An 18,681-nucleotide genomic window follows, 5' to 3' on the forward strand; every position below is an offset into this window, starting at 1 on the left:
TTTTTGGTAACGTATGTAGGCCCCAGCCATATTAACTTAGAAATTGAAGTTCTAATTTCCAGTCTGAATAGCGATCGTGCATCGCAGCTGTCAGTAGTGCCATCTAGTGGATTACTTGTATATTCAAAAACAACAAACCGAGCAGTGCCAGGTGTCTGTCCACACGAAAACACTTGCTTTGTCCTTTATGTGGCGCACACACGTATAAGGTGCCAACATCTTATCATGCCAATCACCACTGTGTTTAAGGAAAAGTGAACAAAATGTGGAAATGGCGTGCTTTCAAATGCCAAGCTCTCATTTTCCACGCTTCCCCAAACAATAGATTGCAGAGGGTGTTTATAGACCAGTATGAATCTGTGTGGTGCATTGTTAATATGTTTTTTAACTTTAAAAGCACTTCCCTTGCAAAGGGCACAAGGTTCAAGGTCTAATTAGGCTCCTACTGTGAACCTGATCTGAGGTCCTAAGTGCTGCATTAAAGTCATAGTTTTTAAACCGCCTGCCTGGGAAAACAGCCATTAATCATAATCGCAGCAGTTTGTATTACCTTTGACATAAAATAATACAATAACTGTTTTCATCAACTGCTTCTTTCAATGTGACATACTCCACCAATACATTCAATTTATGTCCACAAATCTAACGCGCCTTTAGATACAAAACTAAACAACTTATATAAATATTTAAATCAAGTTAATCAGTCTAATTTAACAAGTCATTTGTACATCACTTGATACCTTCATTGGTTTTACACATTTATCATAACAAATACGGTGTGTTGACTGTTGCCTTTCATATAATAACTTTATGATCATTATGTCAGACACTGAAATTCATAAATATTAAATGTTTATTTGATTGTATCTTCTAGTCACCTTTTGACTGCATTAGCATTGGACAATGCACATAAAGTGTGAACTAATGAGTGGAAGACTAGTAGCCACTGAAATGAGCAAAGAAATCCATGACAGTACTTTTGCTTACTTTACACTTTTTGTATATTTTGTACAAGCACTTGTATCAGTTTCTCCTCCGTCCTGCAACAAGCCAGTGTTGAAGTGATTAAACATGTCTGATCAACATTTTAAAAACTTAAATCTGTACAATATTTGACACCGGGTCTCCTTGAAGAGTCCAGAAATCCAAGCCTGGTTTCTAATGGAACCTGACAGAGGAAATGGTTCTTGCTGTTAAGTGTCCACTTTCAGTGAATGTTGAAAACATATTTAATCTTCCTAAGTTTAGTTGAGGTAAACATCAGCTTCCTTGAGGACATTCTGTTTTTGATGAAAGTAGTCTCTGAACCAGGAAATGTGCTCTTTCTTTTGCTGGACAGTCACGTAGGGGTTTCTGGACAGACCAGCCACCACAAGCTCCATGAAGTGACGCACTGGTCCCTGACGGGGGAAGCCCTCCTCCAAGTGTTTATCAAGGAAGATGTGCTCATGGAACGGGACACTGGCTTCCTCCTCAAGCCCTGACACAGAGCAAGAAAACACTGTCAGTGTATCCCACATCCAGCCGTTTGTTTATATTCAACAAGAATACAGCATTCATTACTCACCAGCTTCATTGTCAATTGGGTAGTGCCACACTTTTCCCTCTTTGGTCCACTGGATCATTTCCTCAAGCACATTGCGGGGTTTGTGGTTGGGCGCCTGTGACAACTGATGAGCAAAGTCTATGTCCCAAAGAGTGGGCCTCGCTGAAATGCAGCATCATGGGCAAAGGTCAAAGTCAAAACATTTTGCATTGTGATATTAAATTTGTCTAGGAGAGAAAGAAATGTGTTAATGAAGCTCTATTCTCTTTACAATAGTTCATGTTAAAATCACACAAATCAATTTGAGCAAGAATGACTAACTTCTGGAGGACTAAGTGGAAAAGGTAAAAACTTTCATCACTTGAACACAATAGTGAAAGCTACATGAACACTATAAATCCTCCACTGTGGGCAAGCATAGTCATTGAAGTAGGCTAGGCCCAGAACAATCAAAATTAATTATTACCAACTGCTGAGTCAACTCCTTCTTCATCAGTAGGGGGGGAGAAAATGTTGAGTCTTTTCCCCGAGAACAAGTTCCTCCTGAAAAATTAAATCTCAAACATTAGTTTCTCCTCGGCATAAAACACACTGTTAATCAAAGATGTGATGAAATGACATACCTTCTCCGCACACCTTCCAGCTCAGAGATTCCTCTGTCGTGTGTGTATCCTCGCCCGTCCTCGTCAAACCGGATCTGATGAGCTGGCCAAGCTTTGTGTTTGTTGGGGCTCCTTCCTACCTTCATGTCAGCGATAATGTCTCTGAGAAAATATTGTTGTATTAGTGTTTATTAGTATGTTCATTGTTTACATTTTTTGTCTGTGTATATCTGAAATTTGCCGTCTAAAGCTGAATCCAACTACCTTGAGAGTTTAGAAATATTTTGACCCTGTTTGAAATTAATTATAACATCCTAATCACACACTGCAAGATTTATATATATTGAAAGAGCTGAATTTATTAGATGCCATGATGGAACCGAGTTTTCTTGGCACATCTATGGCTTCACCTAACTGCATCAAAAAGACAAACTGTGGACTCATACCCCAGATTGTTCATGTCCCCTTTCTTCTGAGCTACAGTGACAGACTCGTGCTGCCTCAGCTGCATGAGCAGCTCAGACTCAGCCTGGCTGCGGTTAGGCAAAGTGGAAGCAGCGGCAGACGCAGCTGCAACCAGTTCAGGATCCAGACTCTCACTAAAAAAAAAAAGAAGCAGAATAAACAGAATAAAGAAAGGCTGAACTCAACAGATGAAGAGGGACCAAGGCTTCAGATATAGACTGTAAAGGAAGATGTTCACAGGTGCAAACTACAGCTGAAATAATCAAACTTGCAATGGAATCAACTGCAGAGCAATTCAGATAAATGCGATGAATGCTGAGACAAAAGTCACCAACTTAAAGAAATGCAGTCTGGTGAATAACCTTTCCCAGTCCAGACTCACTCTCACCTCTGTGATGAAGCCTCCTCTGTAGCCTTTTGAAACATACTGATGGTGCTCTCCATAGCGGCAGGCTTTGGCTTGGGGGTAGACTCATAAGTCTGCTTCACTTTCAAGTTTTTGAGCTTCCTCTTATTAGTTACTTCCACCTTCATGGCTCCAAGAAGGTCAAGGAGATTCTCCTTCCCACTCTTGGCTGCATCAGTGTTTTCTTGTATTAGCTTTGCTGCATCCTGTCCAGTTATGACATCTGTCTCCACAGATATATCACCACCATCTGTCTTTAACACTACTGGCTCCTCCCTTTGTTCATCCATCTTGATGACTCTGCTATCATCTTCAGCTTTTTGTTTAAAATCAGTTGGAGATTCTGTCTGCTCGCCCTCTTTATCCACATTTGTTTTCTCATTTTGATTAGAGGGGGAAACATCTTTCTTTTCACAGAGTCTGAATGAACTTGTGCTGAGGGCTTTGACTCCACCTTCATTAGCAACCCTATGAAAGGAGAAAAAAAGGTAATCAGAATCTTAGGATCATAGGATTATCATACTACAACAATATTCAATAATAAGACATTGCATTTGATTGTTGGGAGATTTTGTCACGACGCAAATTGAATCCCACATCCACACAAGAGAAAGACACAAAATTAATATAGCTCTATGCCAACCCGTAGAGCACGGTAGCTTTTTAAAATGATAGCAATGTAAAACATGAGTAGGTCAACTGTATATGCATTTCATCTCCAACTTCATACACACGTTACCATGGAAACGACCTACTACCGCTGGAAGCAATGTCAATCAAATCGTCCCTCCCACCGGTGCAGCTTCAGTAAGCTCTCTCAGCTTTTATGGCATCTTTTATGTCATTTTTCAACAATTACAAGTGTACATTGTCAGCGTTTAAATGTAGTATCTCTTTTCAACAGAAACACAGCACTAAACCGCGCAGTGAGGAGCTAACGTTAGGTAACATTCAGACAGAACAAACTCACTTAAAAACTGGAGCCGCAGCAGTGTTGCATTTCGCTGGCAGCAGACGCGACTCACATATAATAACAGAAGAAGTCCGAACCGTGTACACAGTCCGGAATATAAATCTATACATGATTACTTCTTGTCACGTCCTTCCCCCACGCTCCAAACGGTCGTGTCCGTTGCTTCTACATAAGGTCACCCCCCGTAAACTCAAGGATGAAGATGGTTCCGGGGTAGATTTTGGGTAGCTTAGATTAGAGACGGTATTCTCCGTGGAGAAATAATAAATTCAATAATAGTGTAAAATGATTTGATTTAAATATTTGTTATTTTCCCTTGAAAGTACATTTCTTTAATTTATTTTGTACTCGATTAGTTTTGTAATACACTTGAGGCGGTAACGAGCTTGGAGTGTAGTCTCGCGATATCACAGCCGGAACGTGACTCAAAATGGCGACGGAATACAAGCGCTAATTCACGAACGGGGGTTCTAGTTGCGATCCGTGAATTAGTTAGTTATTTATATCGGGAAATGGATATTTATAGAGAGGAGTTAGCTTTGCGAAATAATTATTGTTGCAAATCTCAACATTGACTGTTTTTATTCGTATTAGTTCCTGCTTTACCTCAGAAAGGAGAGGACAACTTCACACAGGTAAAAACGTCAACGGAAGCTAAGTGACTAGCATGCGAGCTAACACATTTCAAATTTAGCTCACTATAAGTTAATATTGAAGAAATATGCAGTCTCCAAGATCCTCTAAATCAACTCCGCTTTTTTTCATTTTGCTGTGGTGATGTTGCACTTGAGTTAATATGCTTTTTTGGTGGCTTGTGGTCCATGTACGGTTGTTGGTTGTTATTCCGTCAGAGTGGTTAACCCGCTTTCCTTGGAGCTCAGTTTGTTTACACACATGAAGTCTAAAAACCCATTTAAAAGTGTTCAGGCCTTCATCTTTCTGTTGTTATATTGTTAAATAACACCTAATTCCAGTGGATGTGAGTCGGATTTTTGACACTGATTACAGAAACCATTTCTTATTGTCATGTGTACAATAAACCTTTATAAACTGATGTATTAAATTCAAGATATCATTTCAAATTATTTTATTTTATTATTGGTCCGTTTTCACATTCATCTCAGAGAAGAGTACATACACTGAGCAAGGTGACATCTTGTGTTCAGCAGTTAAACTTTAAAATAAACAATATTTACATTACAGTATTATGTCATTTTTATTGGGGATAGGTCTTATTTTAATAATTTAAACAACGTAATTAAAGTTTTTTGTGGCGAAAAAACATCAGAGGCAAGTTGTTATTCAGAGTAGAGGATTTTAGACATGCCTGGAGTGGGTCTTAAGATCTTGTTGTGTTGTATGGGGATATTTAACAGCAGCATTCAAGTTCTGCCACAAATACAATTATAGAGTAAAAAGGAATTGTATTTAGGTTGGGATGTAACCACTCCAAGACCTAAACATTATTGTCTTAAACCATTCCTGTATAGCTTGCTAACATACATGTCAAGCATGTTATGGGTTATTTTCCTTGTTGCATTGATCTTACTAATACCTGCAAGTTAGAGAGAATAGTTGCATAGCAAGAGGCTTCGACCACATTATATCATGTTTTGGTTCATGTGTGAGTGAGTGTCTGTATGTGTTTGCTTTTTTGTTTTTGTTTTTTTGGATGAGTGTGTAATTTTGGATCAGACTGTTGAGCTTTCTACGTGTTTCCTCACATACTTACTGTCAGACACAAGCTGGCATATCATTTGTGGCTTTTTCAACAGTGTGTTTTATTTCAGCTGTGGAAACCTGTAGCTCCTTCAGTGTTGTATTTGGCCACATGGTGGCATCCCTCAGTGCTGCCCATTATGCATGAAAAACATCTTTGGTGATGACTTTAGGCAGATACATAGGATACATCTTTACATCTGTTTTAGGCAGAATCATATTGTTTCCATTCTTTTATGGTTGGACTTCCTATACTTGCACTGATGGATATTCAGTGTCTACAAAGGTTGACAAATTCACTAACTAGCTGTTGGATCTTTTTTTAAATAGACATCATTTATTAAATTAGGAACATCCTATATTAAAACTTGGGTCACATTTGGATGTTTTTGATGAATATCTAAATGATAAGAAAATGATCAGATCCAACGAAACTTGCACTCTCTCACGTTAGCATGGGTCATTGGTAGTATGGATAATGCTTTATAAGATTTTGGTGAAATAACAGTGTCTCAAAGAATACGTGGAATACATTTAGGTGAACTTGAGCTTGTGTGTTCATGTGGGATGTTATATTCACAGACCTGTGTACTTTTTGTTTTAGCCATGGCGGAGGAACGACGGCCAAAGCAGTGTTCAGTCGTCCTGCCCACAGAGTCCATGAAGGCCATGGCAGAGTCTATGGGAGTGGGGCAGTTACAGGAGGAGAGCTGCGTAGCCTTAAGTGAAGAAGTCAGCTACAGAATAAAAGAAATTGCGCAGGTAAAGCACAGATGATTGGAGCAGATATTATATGGGTCTGTAAATTATTCTGAAGCCACATGCTTGAATATCTTCATTTATATCATACCTGCTATATTTAAATGTTGTTCTTTCATTTCTCCTTTTTACACAGGATGCTCTCAAATTCATGCATCATGGGAAGAGACGTAAATTAACCACCAATGACATAGATAATGCTCTCAAACTCAAAAATGTAGAGGTAAGGAAGAACTTCCATACATGCTTTATTACTTTAATAAACCTCTTAAAGGATGCAATTTGAAGTAAAACATACAGTGGATCCTCTGCTGTGGTTTCTTTTTAAATTCTGCATTTTAAGTAAATTCCTTTCTTTATAGCCCCTGTATGGATTCCAGTCGCAAGAGTTTATCCCCTTTCGCTTTGCAAGTGGTGGTGGAAGAGAACTTCATTTCTATGAGGAAAAGGAAGTGGACCTCAGTGACATTATTAACACACCACTCCCCAGAGTTCCTCTAGACGTATCACTCAAAGGTACACGAATAATCAGTATAACATGCTGTTATACTCCAGAAGATGGTATTTCAATTTATTTTGACTGTATGATTTTTAAGCTAATACATACATATTTTTATTTTAACCCATAGCTCACTGGTTAAGTATCGAGGGAATGCAGCCTTCTATTCCAGAGAATCCACCACCAGGTAAGCCCTGTTTAAATGGTCTTATCTTAAAACACAAAAAATGTATGGCGGGGAAACTTACTCTAAAGTTTTATTTACTGCTTTTCAGCATCAAAAGAGCAACAAAAAGCTGAATCCACAGAGCCCCTTAAAGTTGTCAAACCTGGTCAGGAGGAGGAAGGTACGATTCAAGGCAAGGGTCAGGGAGCAACACCAGCTGATGGCAAAGGTCTGTAACTTATTTTGTAGAAAAAATATTAATATTATCAGTATTAAAACGTGTATTTTCTCATTCTGTCTCCATACCGTCCTTCCCTAATCCTTTATGTGCATGTTTTACTCTTTTAGGAAAAGAAAAGGGTCTAATAAGGTTGAAGCCACGCAGCACACATGAACTGTCTGTGGAACAGCAGCTCTACTACAAGGAAATAACAGAAGCATGTGTTGGCTCATGTGAAGCAAAAAGAGCTGTAAGTTTTGCCTGTCTCTCTCTATATATGTTTTGTCAATCTCATACATTCTTAGTAATAATGTAATTTTGTGTGTGTGATTTTTTTTTTCCTTTCGTTTTGACATTAAATGAAATAGTGGGGATTTCATTAATAAGCTATACGTAAAGCCCCTGAAAACTTTCAGGTTTTAAGTTTTTTTCTCTGACATTAAGTATTCATAACTAAGTATGCAACAATCAGATTAAAGGTCAGATGTAAACACCCTTAGGTTTTTACATATTTAGGGCCCCATTTTAACGATCTGAAACGTGTGGCGTATCCAAATCCACTTTTGCTATTTTAACGGCGGAAAAATGGCCACTGCACCAGGCGCATGGTCTAAAAGGGTTGGTCTTAAGTCCCCTCATTAATCATAGGCGTGTTTTGGGCGTAACACGTGGTAAACCAATCAGAGTGTCATCTCCCATTCCCTTTAATATCCAGGAGCGCTGTCACTTTGGCGGATTGCTATTATAACAGCACATTTACCCAGCAATGTGTTTCAATAATATAACATGAGTTACTTTTGCTGAACAGAAAGTTGTCTGATGAGCTGCTAACCTCACATTTAATTCATATAAAGGAAGAATATGGAGATATAACCAACCAGTCTGATGAGTGTAGAGGTGTGCAGCAGCCTGGTGTCATCAGCTGATTTAATAAACAGTGATCAGCTGTGCGTAATGGCACTGCGCTCTGTGCAGCATCAGAGGCTACAGACTTTCATAGATTGTTAGGACTGTCTGCTGCAGCACTCTCCATCTTTTTTTACAATACAATTACAATCTCTGAAAAACTCACCAGGACTGTGTAGGTGTGGTTTGATCAGTTTTTAATTGACATTGGTCTGTCAAGCAAAGCATTCAACTACACAACTGTCATTTGATTTTGATTCGAATGTTTTGATTGGTGCACAGAAATATGTCACCTGAGTATAATAATAATAATAAATCACCTTAGCCCCATCCAATTAAAACAGGAGAGACAGAAACAGGGACTTAAAGTAAAAGAATCAAATAACTTTGCAACATGTAGCAGCAAACATGAGATTGACAATGTAATAATACCAGGGTTCTTCCAAAATATGAAATTGTTGTTCTGACCTTGTCATGTCACTTTTTTTTGGATAAAGGATTCCTCTTTTTTTATTCAGGAAGCTTTACAGAGTATTGCTACAGATCCTGGACTCTATCAGATGCTTCCAAGATTCAGCACATTTATTTCTGAAGGAGTAAGCATCTTTTCCAACTTTCCCTTACATTTTGAAGCATGACTTACCTGAGTACCTAATATCCAAGTATATCTCTGCTCAACGCACTGACTTTATGTTCTTCTGAAAGGTTCGTGTGAATGTGGTGCAAAACAACTTGGCTCTACTGATTTACCTCATGCGGATGGTCAAAGCGCTAATGGACAACCCCACCCTGTACTTGGAGAAATATGTGAGTGGAGAAAAAAAAAAGAAATTTGATGATTAAATTATATAACACTTAATTATATAATTAACACTTACTTTTTATTTGATATTTTCTTTTCTGCTTTTCTTTATAGCTGCATGAACTCATCCCGGCTGTGGTGACATGTATTGTGAGTAAACAGCTGTGTTTGAGACCAGATGTTGACAACCACTGGGCTTTACGGGACTTTGCTGCTCGCCTCATGGCACAAAGTTGCAAAACTTTCAGTACTACGACCAACAACATCCAGTCCCGTATTACCAAGACTTTTACTAAGGTGGGTATCTGTCATGCTTTTTTTTGTTGTTCATGAAATAGAGGCTTTAACTAATTCATGTATAATTATAGATGGAGAGAATGAGGTATGACTGGATCCTATTTAAAATAATTCATATTAAACTGTAGGCATTTACTAGGCCAGTATATGTCATCTGTCTGGTCATGTTGTAGATAAATGTTATCCTCCCTGAGTTTGTGTGTAGAAGTACTGTTTGTGTTTTCTCATACTAAACCTGACTTGTTTTCACAGAGTTGGTTGGATGAAAAAACTCAGTGGACGACACGTTACGGCTGCATCGCTGGACTTGCTGAACTAGGACCTGATGTGAGCGTGATTTTGTTTTGTCGGTTGTTTCTTGTTTTCTCTCTGTCCCATTGGCACCAACCTGCTACTTTTGTGCTCTGTAGGTGATCAAGACATTGATCCTTCCTCGGCTTTCTGTAGAGGGTGCTCGCATCAAAGCAGTGATGGAAGGACCGGTGGTCTCAAACATTGACAAAATAGGAGCTGACCATGTTCAAAGTCTCTTACTGGTAAGAAATCCAAGTTCTGTAATGCATTGAAAAGACAGACGATTTCCTACTGAAAGTCGTCAGTAATTGTTTTGTTTTTTTTAATTTGTAGCAGAATTGCGTTTTCATATATACAAAATATGCTTGTTTCATTGCCTTTTCAAAGAAACACTGTGCCAGTGTTATTGCCAAGATACGACCTCAGCCTGACAACGTAGAGCAGTATCGGACAGACTACGGTTATCTCGGGCCCATGCTTTGTTCCCATGTAATGAAGGCCAGGACACAAGCAGCGCTGCAAGCTCAGCAGGTCAACAGAACCACATTAACAATCACACAGGTATATTTAATGTTTATTAAGTATAAGGACATTTTTGATACAACCACAGAATAAATGGCATTTAAATAAAGATGATGTGATGTCATTTATGTCACCTTCTAGCCTCGACCCACCCTCTCAGTCTCGCAAAGTGGGTTAAGTGGATCGACGGGGCCTCGCACTCCCAGCATAATTAAGGTTCCAAGCTCTCTCACCTTGATGTCTCCTCGACCGGGGACCCCATCACAGCCATCTCCCCCGGCAACAAAGTACATTGTCATGACAACCAGTGCAGGAGCTGCTTCAACTCAGCAGGTACTTTGATGTTTTTTGCATTCATTTTTCATCAACATAGTGAAACAATGTATTCCATCTTTTTTTTTTTTTTTTTTTGTAATTCTCTTTTATTAATTGTTTTTCAATACAAACAACTTTATCACATAGGATAAGAAATGTACCATACAAGTGAAATAGCACAAAGACAAAAAAAAGAAACAGACCCTACCAATAAAAGTAAGTTAAAAAAAAAAATACCAAAAACAAATAAATGAATGAAAAATTAAATAAATAAAAGAAAAAGAAGTCAGGGGGTAAGCATTATCATCATCAGAAATCAGCATACAACGTCATTACATCTCCCAATGTATATCACATTATCCTTATAAAGTATTCCATCTTTTTACATGTATTTATTTTCTCTCATCTTCAACTTAGATAGAAAAGATCATTTGTCATGGCCTATCATTGTCTATAGTGGGAAAAGAAGACTGTACAAAGACCTACCTTTGGAAACTACCTGTGACCACTCCAGGGTTGCTGCTCATGAACTCACACTTACCTCTTGGCACCAAAAATTAATGCACTGTTAAGGATAAGACAGAGGCTATTCTTCTTTCCTGTTATCACTAGGTTATGGTTATATAAAGCGATTACATTTTAACTGGATCAGAGAATGTTTGTCCTAAAAGAAATCAGCCCATTCTCAAAGACCCACTACACTGTGGTCTTGCAGATAGGTTTAGGGTTAGCCATACCAGCAGGCAAAGACCGCGCTCTTCTTAGGCTAAGGTGTACATGCAGTTATACCAACTACTGAGGTAGTTATGTTCACATTAGATAGCCTTAGATTGTAGACATTTTTACTTTAACATGCTAGAGCCACACAGGTGTTAAAAAAAGAAAAAAAAAAGAAGCATGAATAGAAGAAGTACCCAGTGCGACACATCACTGAGATCCATGAATTACGCTAATTGAAAGTGAGGTGGAAAACTACTGAAGGGAAAGACCATTGTTTGGGTTAATGTTTGACATCACTAAGTTGACATGGCTTTGTATTGATGATGTGATAAATGATGATATTCACATTTTTAAAGTGGACTTGTAGAAGTGTATTCAAGTGATAATGCTGCAGCGTGTTTAAATGTTTTGACATGTTACGTTCATTTAAAACCTGTCGCAGGATGTGGTGTTTCAGCAGTGACAGTAAAGATGTCATTAATATGCATCTACTGTATTTTTTAATCACTATGCGAAACAAGTGATCAGTTCGGCCCCATTTGATAACTGATGAATGAAAAAGTCACCGTTCTTTGCTTGGAACTGGACAGCTAACAGTAACTGTTATTGAGACCTCAGTTTTCAGATTTAAATTGATGGTACTCTCACACTTACATAAAAAAACTTCACAACTCTTCAGCATTAAATTACATCTGTCTTTTGGTCTTCCTTTCAGGTAATCACCATCAGCTCTTCCCAGTCTGCCTCACCAGTCACTAGCACTGTTCCCAGCGCCACTTCAACCTTGCAGCCCCTGGTTAAACTAGAGTCTGGCAGTGGCCCTGCACTGACAGCATCACGACCTATGCAGAAGTACATAGTGGTATCTCTGCCCTCGTCTGCCTCTTCCTCTTTGGAGAGTAAGAGCTCTGTACTACCAACCTCAATTTCCTCAACTCCTCTAGAAGCAGGGATGAAGCTAGACCGGTCCGAGTCTCCTGGAGCGAGCACACAGTCGCCACACTGAGACTTATAGGTGGTGGAGATTTTTTATCACGTTGCAGCGGCTGAACACACAAGGAGGTTTGTTTGGGCTGAACTTACAGGGGTAAATTCTGGAATGGTTTGAGGGGGGGTTATATGAACCCTTGACTGATGACAAAGAGCAAATGTGACCAGAAATTGTAAATATGTTAATGCCCATGAAAATTGAGGTCAATCTGTGACAACTGTAATGTTTCAGCTTATATTCTAATTGATTTCATGTTCTTTTTTTACTCTAAAATAAATCAGATTTTGTATTAATTCCTTCATGTGGGTGTGCGTCTATATTCCTGTTTTAAGAAAAGTATTATTCTATAGAGTTTGCCATCAGCAACGTTCACTGTTATTTCACTGTTAATATAGTATAATTGTTGTATTTACTATACATATCATGCATTTTCATTTATTGTTACACAGGAATTCACACAAGGGCAGCAATGCAATGCAATCCACATCAATGTGAAGTCGGTACAACAAATGACCTGGAGGTGTGGTCATTTCAGAACTTTTTAATATTTTCAGAGGAAATCTGTGAATAGACATTTTTCAAAACTTGGGCTATTAGTGTAAAAATTGCACCAACAATCTGAATTGTCTACTATATACATTTAACAAATTTTAAGAAGTTATTTTATTTTTTTAAGGATTTATTTTTTACTTTATTTGAAAGTGGGTAGTGGGTACCTGCAGCAAAGGTCCCTTGCTGGAATTGAACCAGGGACACTGCCTTTCTGTGGCATGCACCTTAACCACTCAATTACCAAGGTGTGCCATGAGATTAACATAAATTGCTCAAACAATTATTCTCTGAAACTGGTTTGTAGTCACTGATCTAAATCCCATGAGTGGTGCAAACCAGCAAAGAGAATATTAACACTTAAACTTGAATGTGTGAGTGGCATTTCACTAGTGGAGCATCATATATCGTTGAGTAGTTCAATCAATATTAATGCATCATTTGTTTTATTTATTTATTATGGTGTATTCAATAGGAACAGATACAATATACATAGACAGGCTAGAACAACTGTCTGATGCAAGTATCACAGTGTTTATAGCTAGTGCTAATGTGCAACACCTGTTCCTAGGAGGGCTTTCGTGAAGGTTAGATTCAAGGATTGAACTTGTCATTCAGCCATGTAGGTACATGAAAGAATGAAAAACGGTTACTCATTTCCCGGTGAATTAAATATAATCTATTATGTACACATGCACATTAATATACTAATATAGCAATTGTGTGTGTGCATACATACATATAAATACACACTACATATCTACATACATATACACAAATACGTGATAAAATAAAGAACATCTGTAATAAAAATGAATGTAAGAACAAATTAATTGCACGGTCAGAAAATCTTCACATGCCAAGAGGCATTACCGCAGCAACAATGTAGCTGAAAAGTAACTACCGGTTGTAACTATACAGTATCTGTCAGATAAATGTAAATATATCACTCTAACATGTAAAGGAGTAACAGTATAAAGCAGCATAAACTGGAAATACTGGAGTAAATTAAATACCTCAAGGTCGTACTTCAGTGGATGTAATAATTATAGTAAATTTAAATAAATTTAAATAATAATTGAGTTGCTTGTGCAGAGTTCCTACACCGGAACTCTTTTTTTTCTAGGATACAACCATACACTGTATAGGATACAACGCCCTATGGCAAGCCCAGAGCCGCTCTGGGTAAGCCAATCAGAGGAAGAGTAGGGCGGGACATAGCAAACCTAGGGTTAAAAAAAAAAAAAACTCGACACAGATTTGTACTTTGCCCCTGGGGACAGTAGTCAGTGTAGTGGGCTCACTGTGCTACTTGAAATAAAAGTTCAAACCCTGCTACTGTTGCTTCTGCAGACATGAATTTCAAAGTCCGCCCCGCTGCAGCTGAAGACTGCAAAGACATATCGAGAATGATAATGGTGAGTGAGTAGTGATAATGGAGAGGTGGAGTAGTGGTGTGAAGCTAACGCTAGCTCCTCAAAAAGCGCTCCACAAGGAAAATTGTAATTACTAGTGGACGTGCTTTCAAATATGTTTTAAAGCTGTTATCTCGAGAAAACGAGCTTTGATATCTCAACATAAAGAGATTATCAGCGCCAAAAGGTTGTTTCCTGTTATAACTTTTATAATGTTTATCAGATATCAGCAGTGCCATGCCATAATTAAGTAATGAGGTGAGGAAGCTTTCTGAAACAGTTGTGTTGAAAATGATTCACTGTTTGGAAGCAACAGTCAAAATGGCGACATCTACTGGGCAACGTTGACATTGCTTTTACATGTGATGGTTCAGGGCAAGATCATGGGCAAGATGTCACGAAGCAATCAATATACAACTCACCACTGTTATCACTTTCATGTTTTTGTGCCACATTTTATTCGAAAAAAGTTATAAATTTACCAAAAACTGTCCCAGTTCGTGGATGTACAATTATATGGTGATAATTAGCCTAGTAGTTTGTTAGTAAGCCTCATAGTTACCCCAAATTAATTTTTATAAACTGATAAATTAGTGATGAATCCTCTCTGACAGTCATAAAAGTGATCTTGAAGGCTGATGGTGTGATCAAATGAACCAGATACTCATTTTCAAATTCCCTGTAATTAACTCGTTATCTTGAGAAAACAGAAGTTTATCACCAGAAATCAACCTTTTGTTTTCATAAGATAAAAGAAACCGCTCTTGTGAGAACACAAGCTTTGTTATCTCGAGGTCACGTGTTAATTATCTCACGAGCTCCAGGTGATTTCGCAAGCACAGCCATTCTCGGCTTCCATAACACTTGTTATGTTTCATTGAATTAATGTCCCTTTGGTGCATGTGTCAAATGGGACATAAATACCTTATTGTATCATTTTTTCAGGAGCTGGCAGTTTATGAAAACATGCCTGACCAAGTGAAGATATCCCATAAAGGTAATTTTGATTTATTTGTAGAAAAAAAAAAGAATAGCAGGATTTGTAAATATACAGAGAAATCTTCCTTCAATCTAAGTGTCGTTATTACTGTAATAAATTCTACCAATAATGTCTACTTTGAAAAAGACCTATAGTATCACCATGGCAGTATGTAGAAGCGGTACTGGGTCTGAATGTTTATGTCTAATCCATGTGCAGATAGTACAAGTTGCAATGTGAGATTAGATATTATAGAGTCAGCAGTGCAGCGCAGCCATTGATAATAATAAATAGAGCGTGCTAATGAGTAACAGTGATGAGATTACAGTCACTTTGATAAACAGGAGCACGCACAAATCCAGCAGTGGTAAATCCTCAATATATTGGGATCAGATCCTTTATAGAAAAGATGCAACATTGAGGTTGATGCACCTCAGGAGACTAGGGCAAAAAAAAGTTTTGTCATTTTAAAGTTTTAGGTTTATTTATTATTTTTAAGAGTTAATCTCATTGATTTCTGGCTTCACACATACATCACAGTTCATACATACATGTAGTCTGTTTAAAAGGTGCCTTCCTTGTTGAGTTTTTTGACCACTGGCAGCAAATAGTTTGTCGTGTTGATGTGCACACACACCACACACCACAAATACAAGCATGACCCAGTACACTTTCCTTCTGAGCATAATTCACATCAACAGCTCATGGCAGTAAAATATGCCAATATATGAGAAATGGCATAGAAGAAGACTGCAAGTGGACACAGGTGTGGAAGTTTCAGAATAAGTATTTGCGAATGTATTATAAGGTGGGGAATGCATTTAACATTCTTATGAGCTAACCTAGCCAGAATAAACCCCACAGATTTAGATGGAGATCTTAGAGATGTACAGTAGGAGGATGGGATTCACAGCTGGAGTAATGTAATTGCTTTACCAAGTTGTAAAAACTTTTCAATAATTCAGTAGTTGTCTCAGGTATTTATATTTTTGATGCGTCACTTGGAAGCTGGCAATGGTCACATAATTTTTAGTCATGGAAAGATGAAATGTTCCTTTGTTGATTAATGATCTGTTTTATTTTACTTCAGAATTGGAGCGGGACGGTTTCTGCCAGAATCCCTTCTTTGAATGCCTCGTGGCAGAAGTACCTGAGGAGCATAAATCTAAAGAAGGTGAAGTGTTGATCGGGGCCTGCCTTGTCAGCCAGCTTTGAACTTGTCGGCATGTTATACAGATAATAAAGGAGCTGCGTCCTTGCTATTTAGATATGCTCATGTATTATCCAACAAATCATGATGACTACTCAAGTGCAGCCTCATAAATCATCAGAATAGGTGTTGTTTGATTCCTTTTCACAGCCGATACTAACAATTTTTGAATTACTCTGGTGTTATTCCTGATTTACTTTTTGATTTATGCCCATGTAGGATTCACAGTTGTTGGATACGCCCTTTACTTTTACACTTACAGTACATGGATGGGACGATCAGTATATTTGGAGGACTTGTACGTGATGCCAGAATTCAGAGGTAAAATATGTTAACAAATCTTGTAATGTAATATTTGTTTTTTGTACTTGCTTACGTCTATGGTATCTCCAAATTATAATTTCTCTATATTTACTAAACTTAAAATGTTGTTATATTTATTCTTTTACAAATGAAGTAAGTAGGTCTTATAAAGTAAATATTTTCAACCTCATGTTTTTTCTTAATTCCCTCAACAGGAAATGGCATTGGCAAAGGTTTAATGTGCAAAGTTGCCAAGGTGAGAATGTCTTTGTTGACCATTAAAACAGTTTTCAAGGAAAATAGGATTTTTCACATAGTTGTGCTGTAATTGCTCTTGAGGTGAAACATTTGGTTTTTTTCATTGTGATTTCTGTGAGTAATGTCATTCTGTGTGAGGAATAGGTAGCAGCACATTATTAACTAAAGGACTGTCCTTTTCACTCAGGTGGGAAAAGACAAGCAGTGTGTGCGACTGCAGTTGTCCGTGTTGAACTGGAATACACCTACTCGAGACTTCTATGCTGCTAAAGGAGCTCAAGACCTCACTGAGAGCGAAGGCTGGCATTTTATACGTTTTGACGGACAAAACCTGGACAATTTAGCAAATGACGCTCCTACAAATTAGAAGTTTTATATGAAAGATATGTTCCTTGCTGTGAAAAAGTGGCTGGATTGTTGTCTGCTATAAACATTCACCCTTAATAAGACAAAGTCAAATTAAGCTTCACTCTCCTCGGTTCCTCTTTCCTCTTGTCTTACTCCTGATTTAACAAAATTATATCTTGATAGAAAATCCCTTATTTTTACTTAATTAGAGCAGATGATTTAAATACTCTAATTTCAGTACCTTGAGAGAGAGTACCTTTCAGTTCTTGAGAGGCCACTGCCCTTAAGGAATACTGTTGCCATGAAGGCGTATACATTGTCTGCAATAAGATATATGTTACATGTCATTGCCAGAGCATCACACTGCCTCTGCCGACTTGCGTTCCTCCCATAGTGCATCCTGGTGCCATCTCTTTCCCAGGTAAAAATTATGGACCATAATTCAGCTCACTGTCATGACTTCAGTAGTCGTGGGCATTTCCTACTTTATTTAAAGCAGTCAATGGAGAGGGAGATGTGCCAACAAGCCAAAACTTGATTACTTTTATGAATTGGTCTCATTTTAAGATGAATACATGAACTGAGCAGAAAATGAACGCTTGTCCATCACAGTGCTCAACCATCTTGAACATGACTTGATTGGTATATAACAATTGATATTTTCTGTATACAAACATTAGTGTAAAACAATGTATGTTATTACAGGTGGATCTAATTAAAATTTGTAGCAAATGCAGGATTTTGTAGCAATCTTGTCATCAGTTATGGGTTTATTTATGACAAATACAGTATATTTATTGTCTTAAATTGGCGACATCATAATCCCTCATTGATATAAATCAACATCCAGATTTTTGTTAATCAGTCACTGAAAATGTTTATTTGTATGTAAAACAGAAAACTGCATGAATATATGTAAAATCACAGACAAGAAAACTATTTGATATATCACTTGAAATATAAACATTTGCCAAGAAATGCATAAAACCTAAGGGTTATAAAATCAGTCTACATGTGAACACTAAATAGCAGTGTAAGATGATCTAATGATTAAATAAATCTGTTACTGTATATGTGTTCCTAGTCATAGTAAAAAAGTTAAACAGATGCTTTTGTCTTGAACCTTAAAAAATGATACAGTTGTCAAAGATTTAGAGATCAGAGGACCAGATACACTTTGCATAACTTACTTTCTTGCAACTTTTTTCTCACAATCAAGTAATCCTTTGTTATCAATAAGATAAAAGCATGGAAGAGTAACTAGTGTAAAAGTTTGGTTAAAAGTTATGTATAGTTATTGAAATACTGGGATTCCCAATACAAACTGGACTGGTTACATGTCAATATGTATTTTGTATTGTAATTATTATGTTGCAATTTCTCTTGATACGCCCACAGTAAGTTACTGAGGTACATA

The 18,681-nt window shown here is 37.7% G+C and overlaps 3 protein-coding genes across 3 annotated transcripts; 2 read left to right on the forward strand and 1 right to left on the reverse strand.

Moving 5' to 3' along the window:
- Positions 1-864: 864 nt before the first annotated feature.
- On the reverse strand, positions 865-4,160 carry mrps31 (mitochondrial ribosomal protein S31). The gene is made up of 7 exons (XM_053331660.1): positions 3,990-4,160; positions 3,002-3,487; positions 2,595-2,747; positions 2,170-2,310; positions 2,013-2,089; positions 1,568-1,708; positions 865-1,480 (listed from the first exon to the last, which is right to left on the reverse strand). Exons 1-7 carry the CDS (start codon positions 4,100-4,102, stop codon positions 1,245-1,247), a joined length of 1,347 nt encoding a protein of 448 aa, XP_053187635.1. The 5' UTR covers positions 4,103-4,160; the 3' UTR covers positions 865-1,244.
- A 275-nt stretch (positions 4,161-4,435) lies between these two features.
- Positions 4,436-12,496, forward strand: taf6 (TAF6 RNA polymerase II, TATA box binding protein (TBP)-associated factor). Its single transcript, XM_053331554.1, has 15 exons — positions 4,436-4,627; positions 6,316-6,473; positions 6,607-6,693; positions 6,833-6,986; positions 7,100-7,156; positions 7,245-7,364; positions 7,484-7,605; positions 8,780-8,857; positions 8,967-9,068; positions 9,178-9,360; positions 9,613-9,687; positions 9,771-9,896; positions 10,042-10,215; positions 10,318-10,509; positions 11,927-12,496. The coding sequence occupies exons 2-15, from the start codon at positions 6,318-6,320 to the stop codon at positions 12,215-12,217; spliced, it is 1,917 nt and encodes a 638-aa protein (XP_053187529.1). The 5' UTR covers positions 4,436-4,627; positions 6,316-6,317; the 3' UTR covers positions 12,218-12,496.
- Positions 12,497-14,022: 1,526 nt separating this feature from the next.
- sat2b (spermidine/spermine N1-acetyltransferase family member 2b) lies at positions 14,023-17,905 on the forward strand. Its single transcript, XM_053331914.1, has 6 exons — positions 14,023-14,169; positions 15,112-15,163; positions 16,236-16,319; positions 16,575-16,676; positions 16,874-16,914; positions 17,104-17,905. The coding sequence occupies exons 1-6, from the start codon at positions 14,107-14,109 to the stop codon at positions 17,281-17,283; spliced, it is 522 nt and encodes a 173-aa protein (XP_053187889.1). The 5' UTR covers positions 14,023-14,106; the 3' UTR covers positions 17,284-17,905.
- The last annotated feature ends 776 nt before the right edge of the window (positions 17,906-18,681 follow it).

Source organism: Scomber japonicus, chromosome 13 (assembly GCF_027409825.1).
Source record: "Scomber japonicus isolate fScoJap1 chromosome 13, fScoJap1.pri, whole genome shotgun sequence".
Classification (NCBI taxonomy): domain Eukaryota; kingdom Metazoa; phylum Chordata; class Actinopteri; order Scombriformes; family Scombridae; genus Scomber; species Scomber japonicus.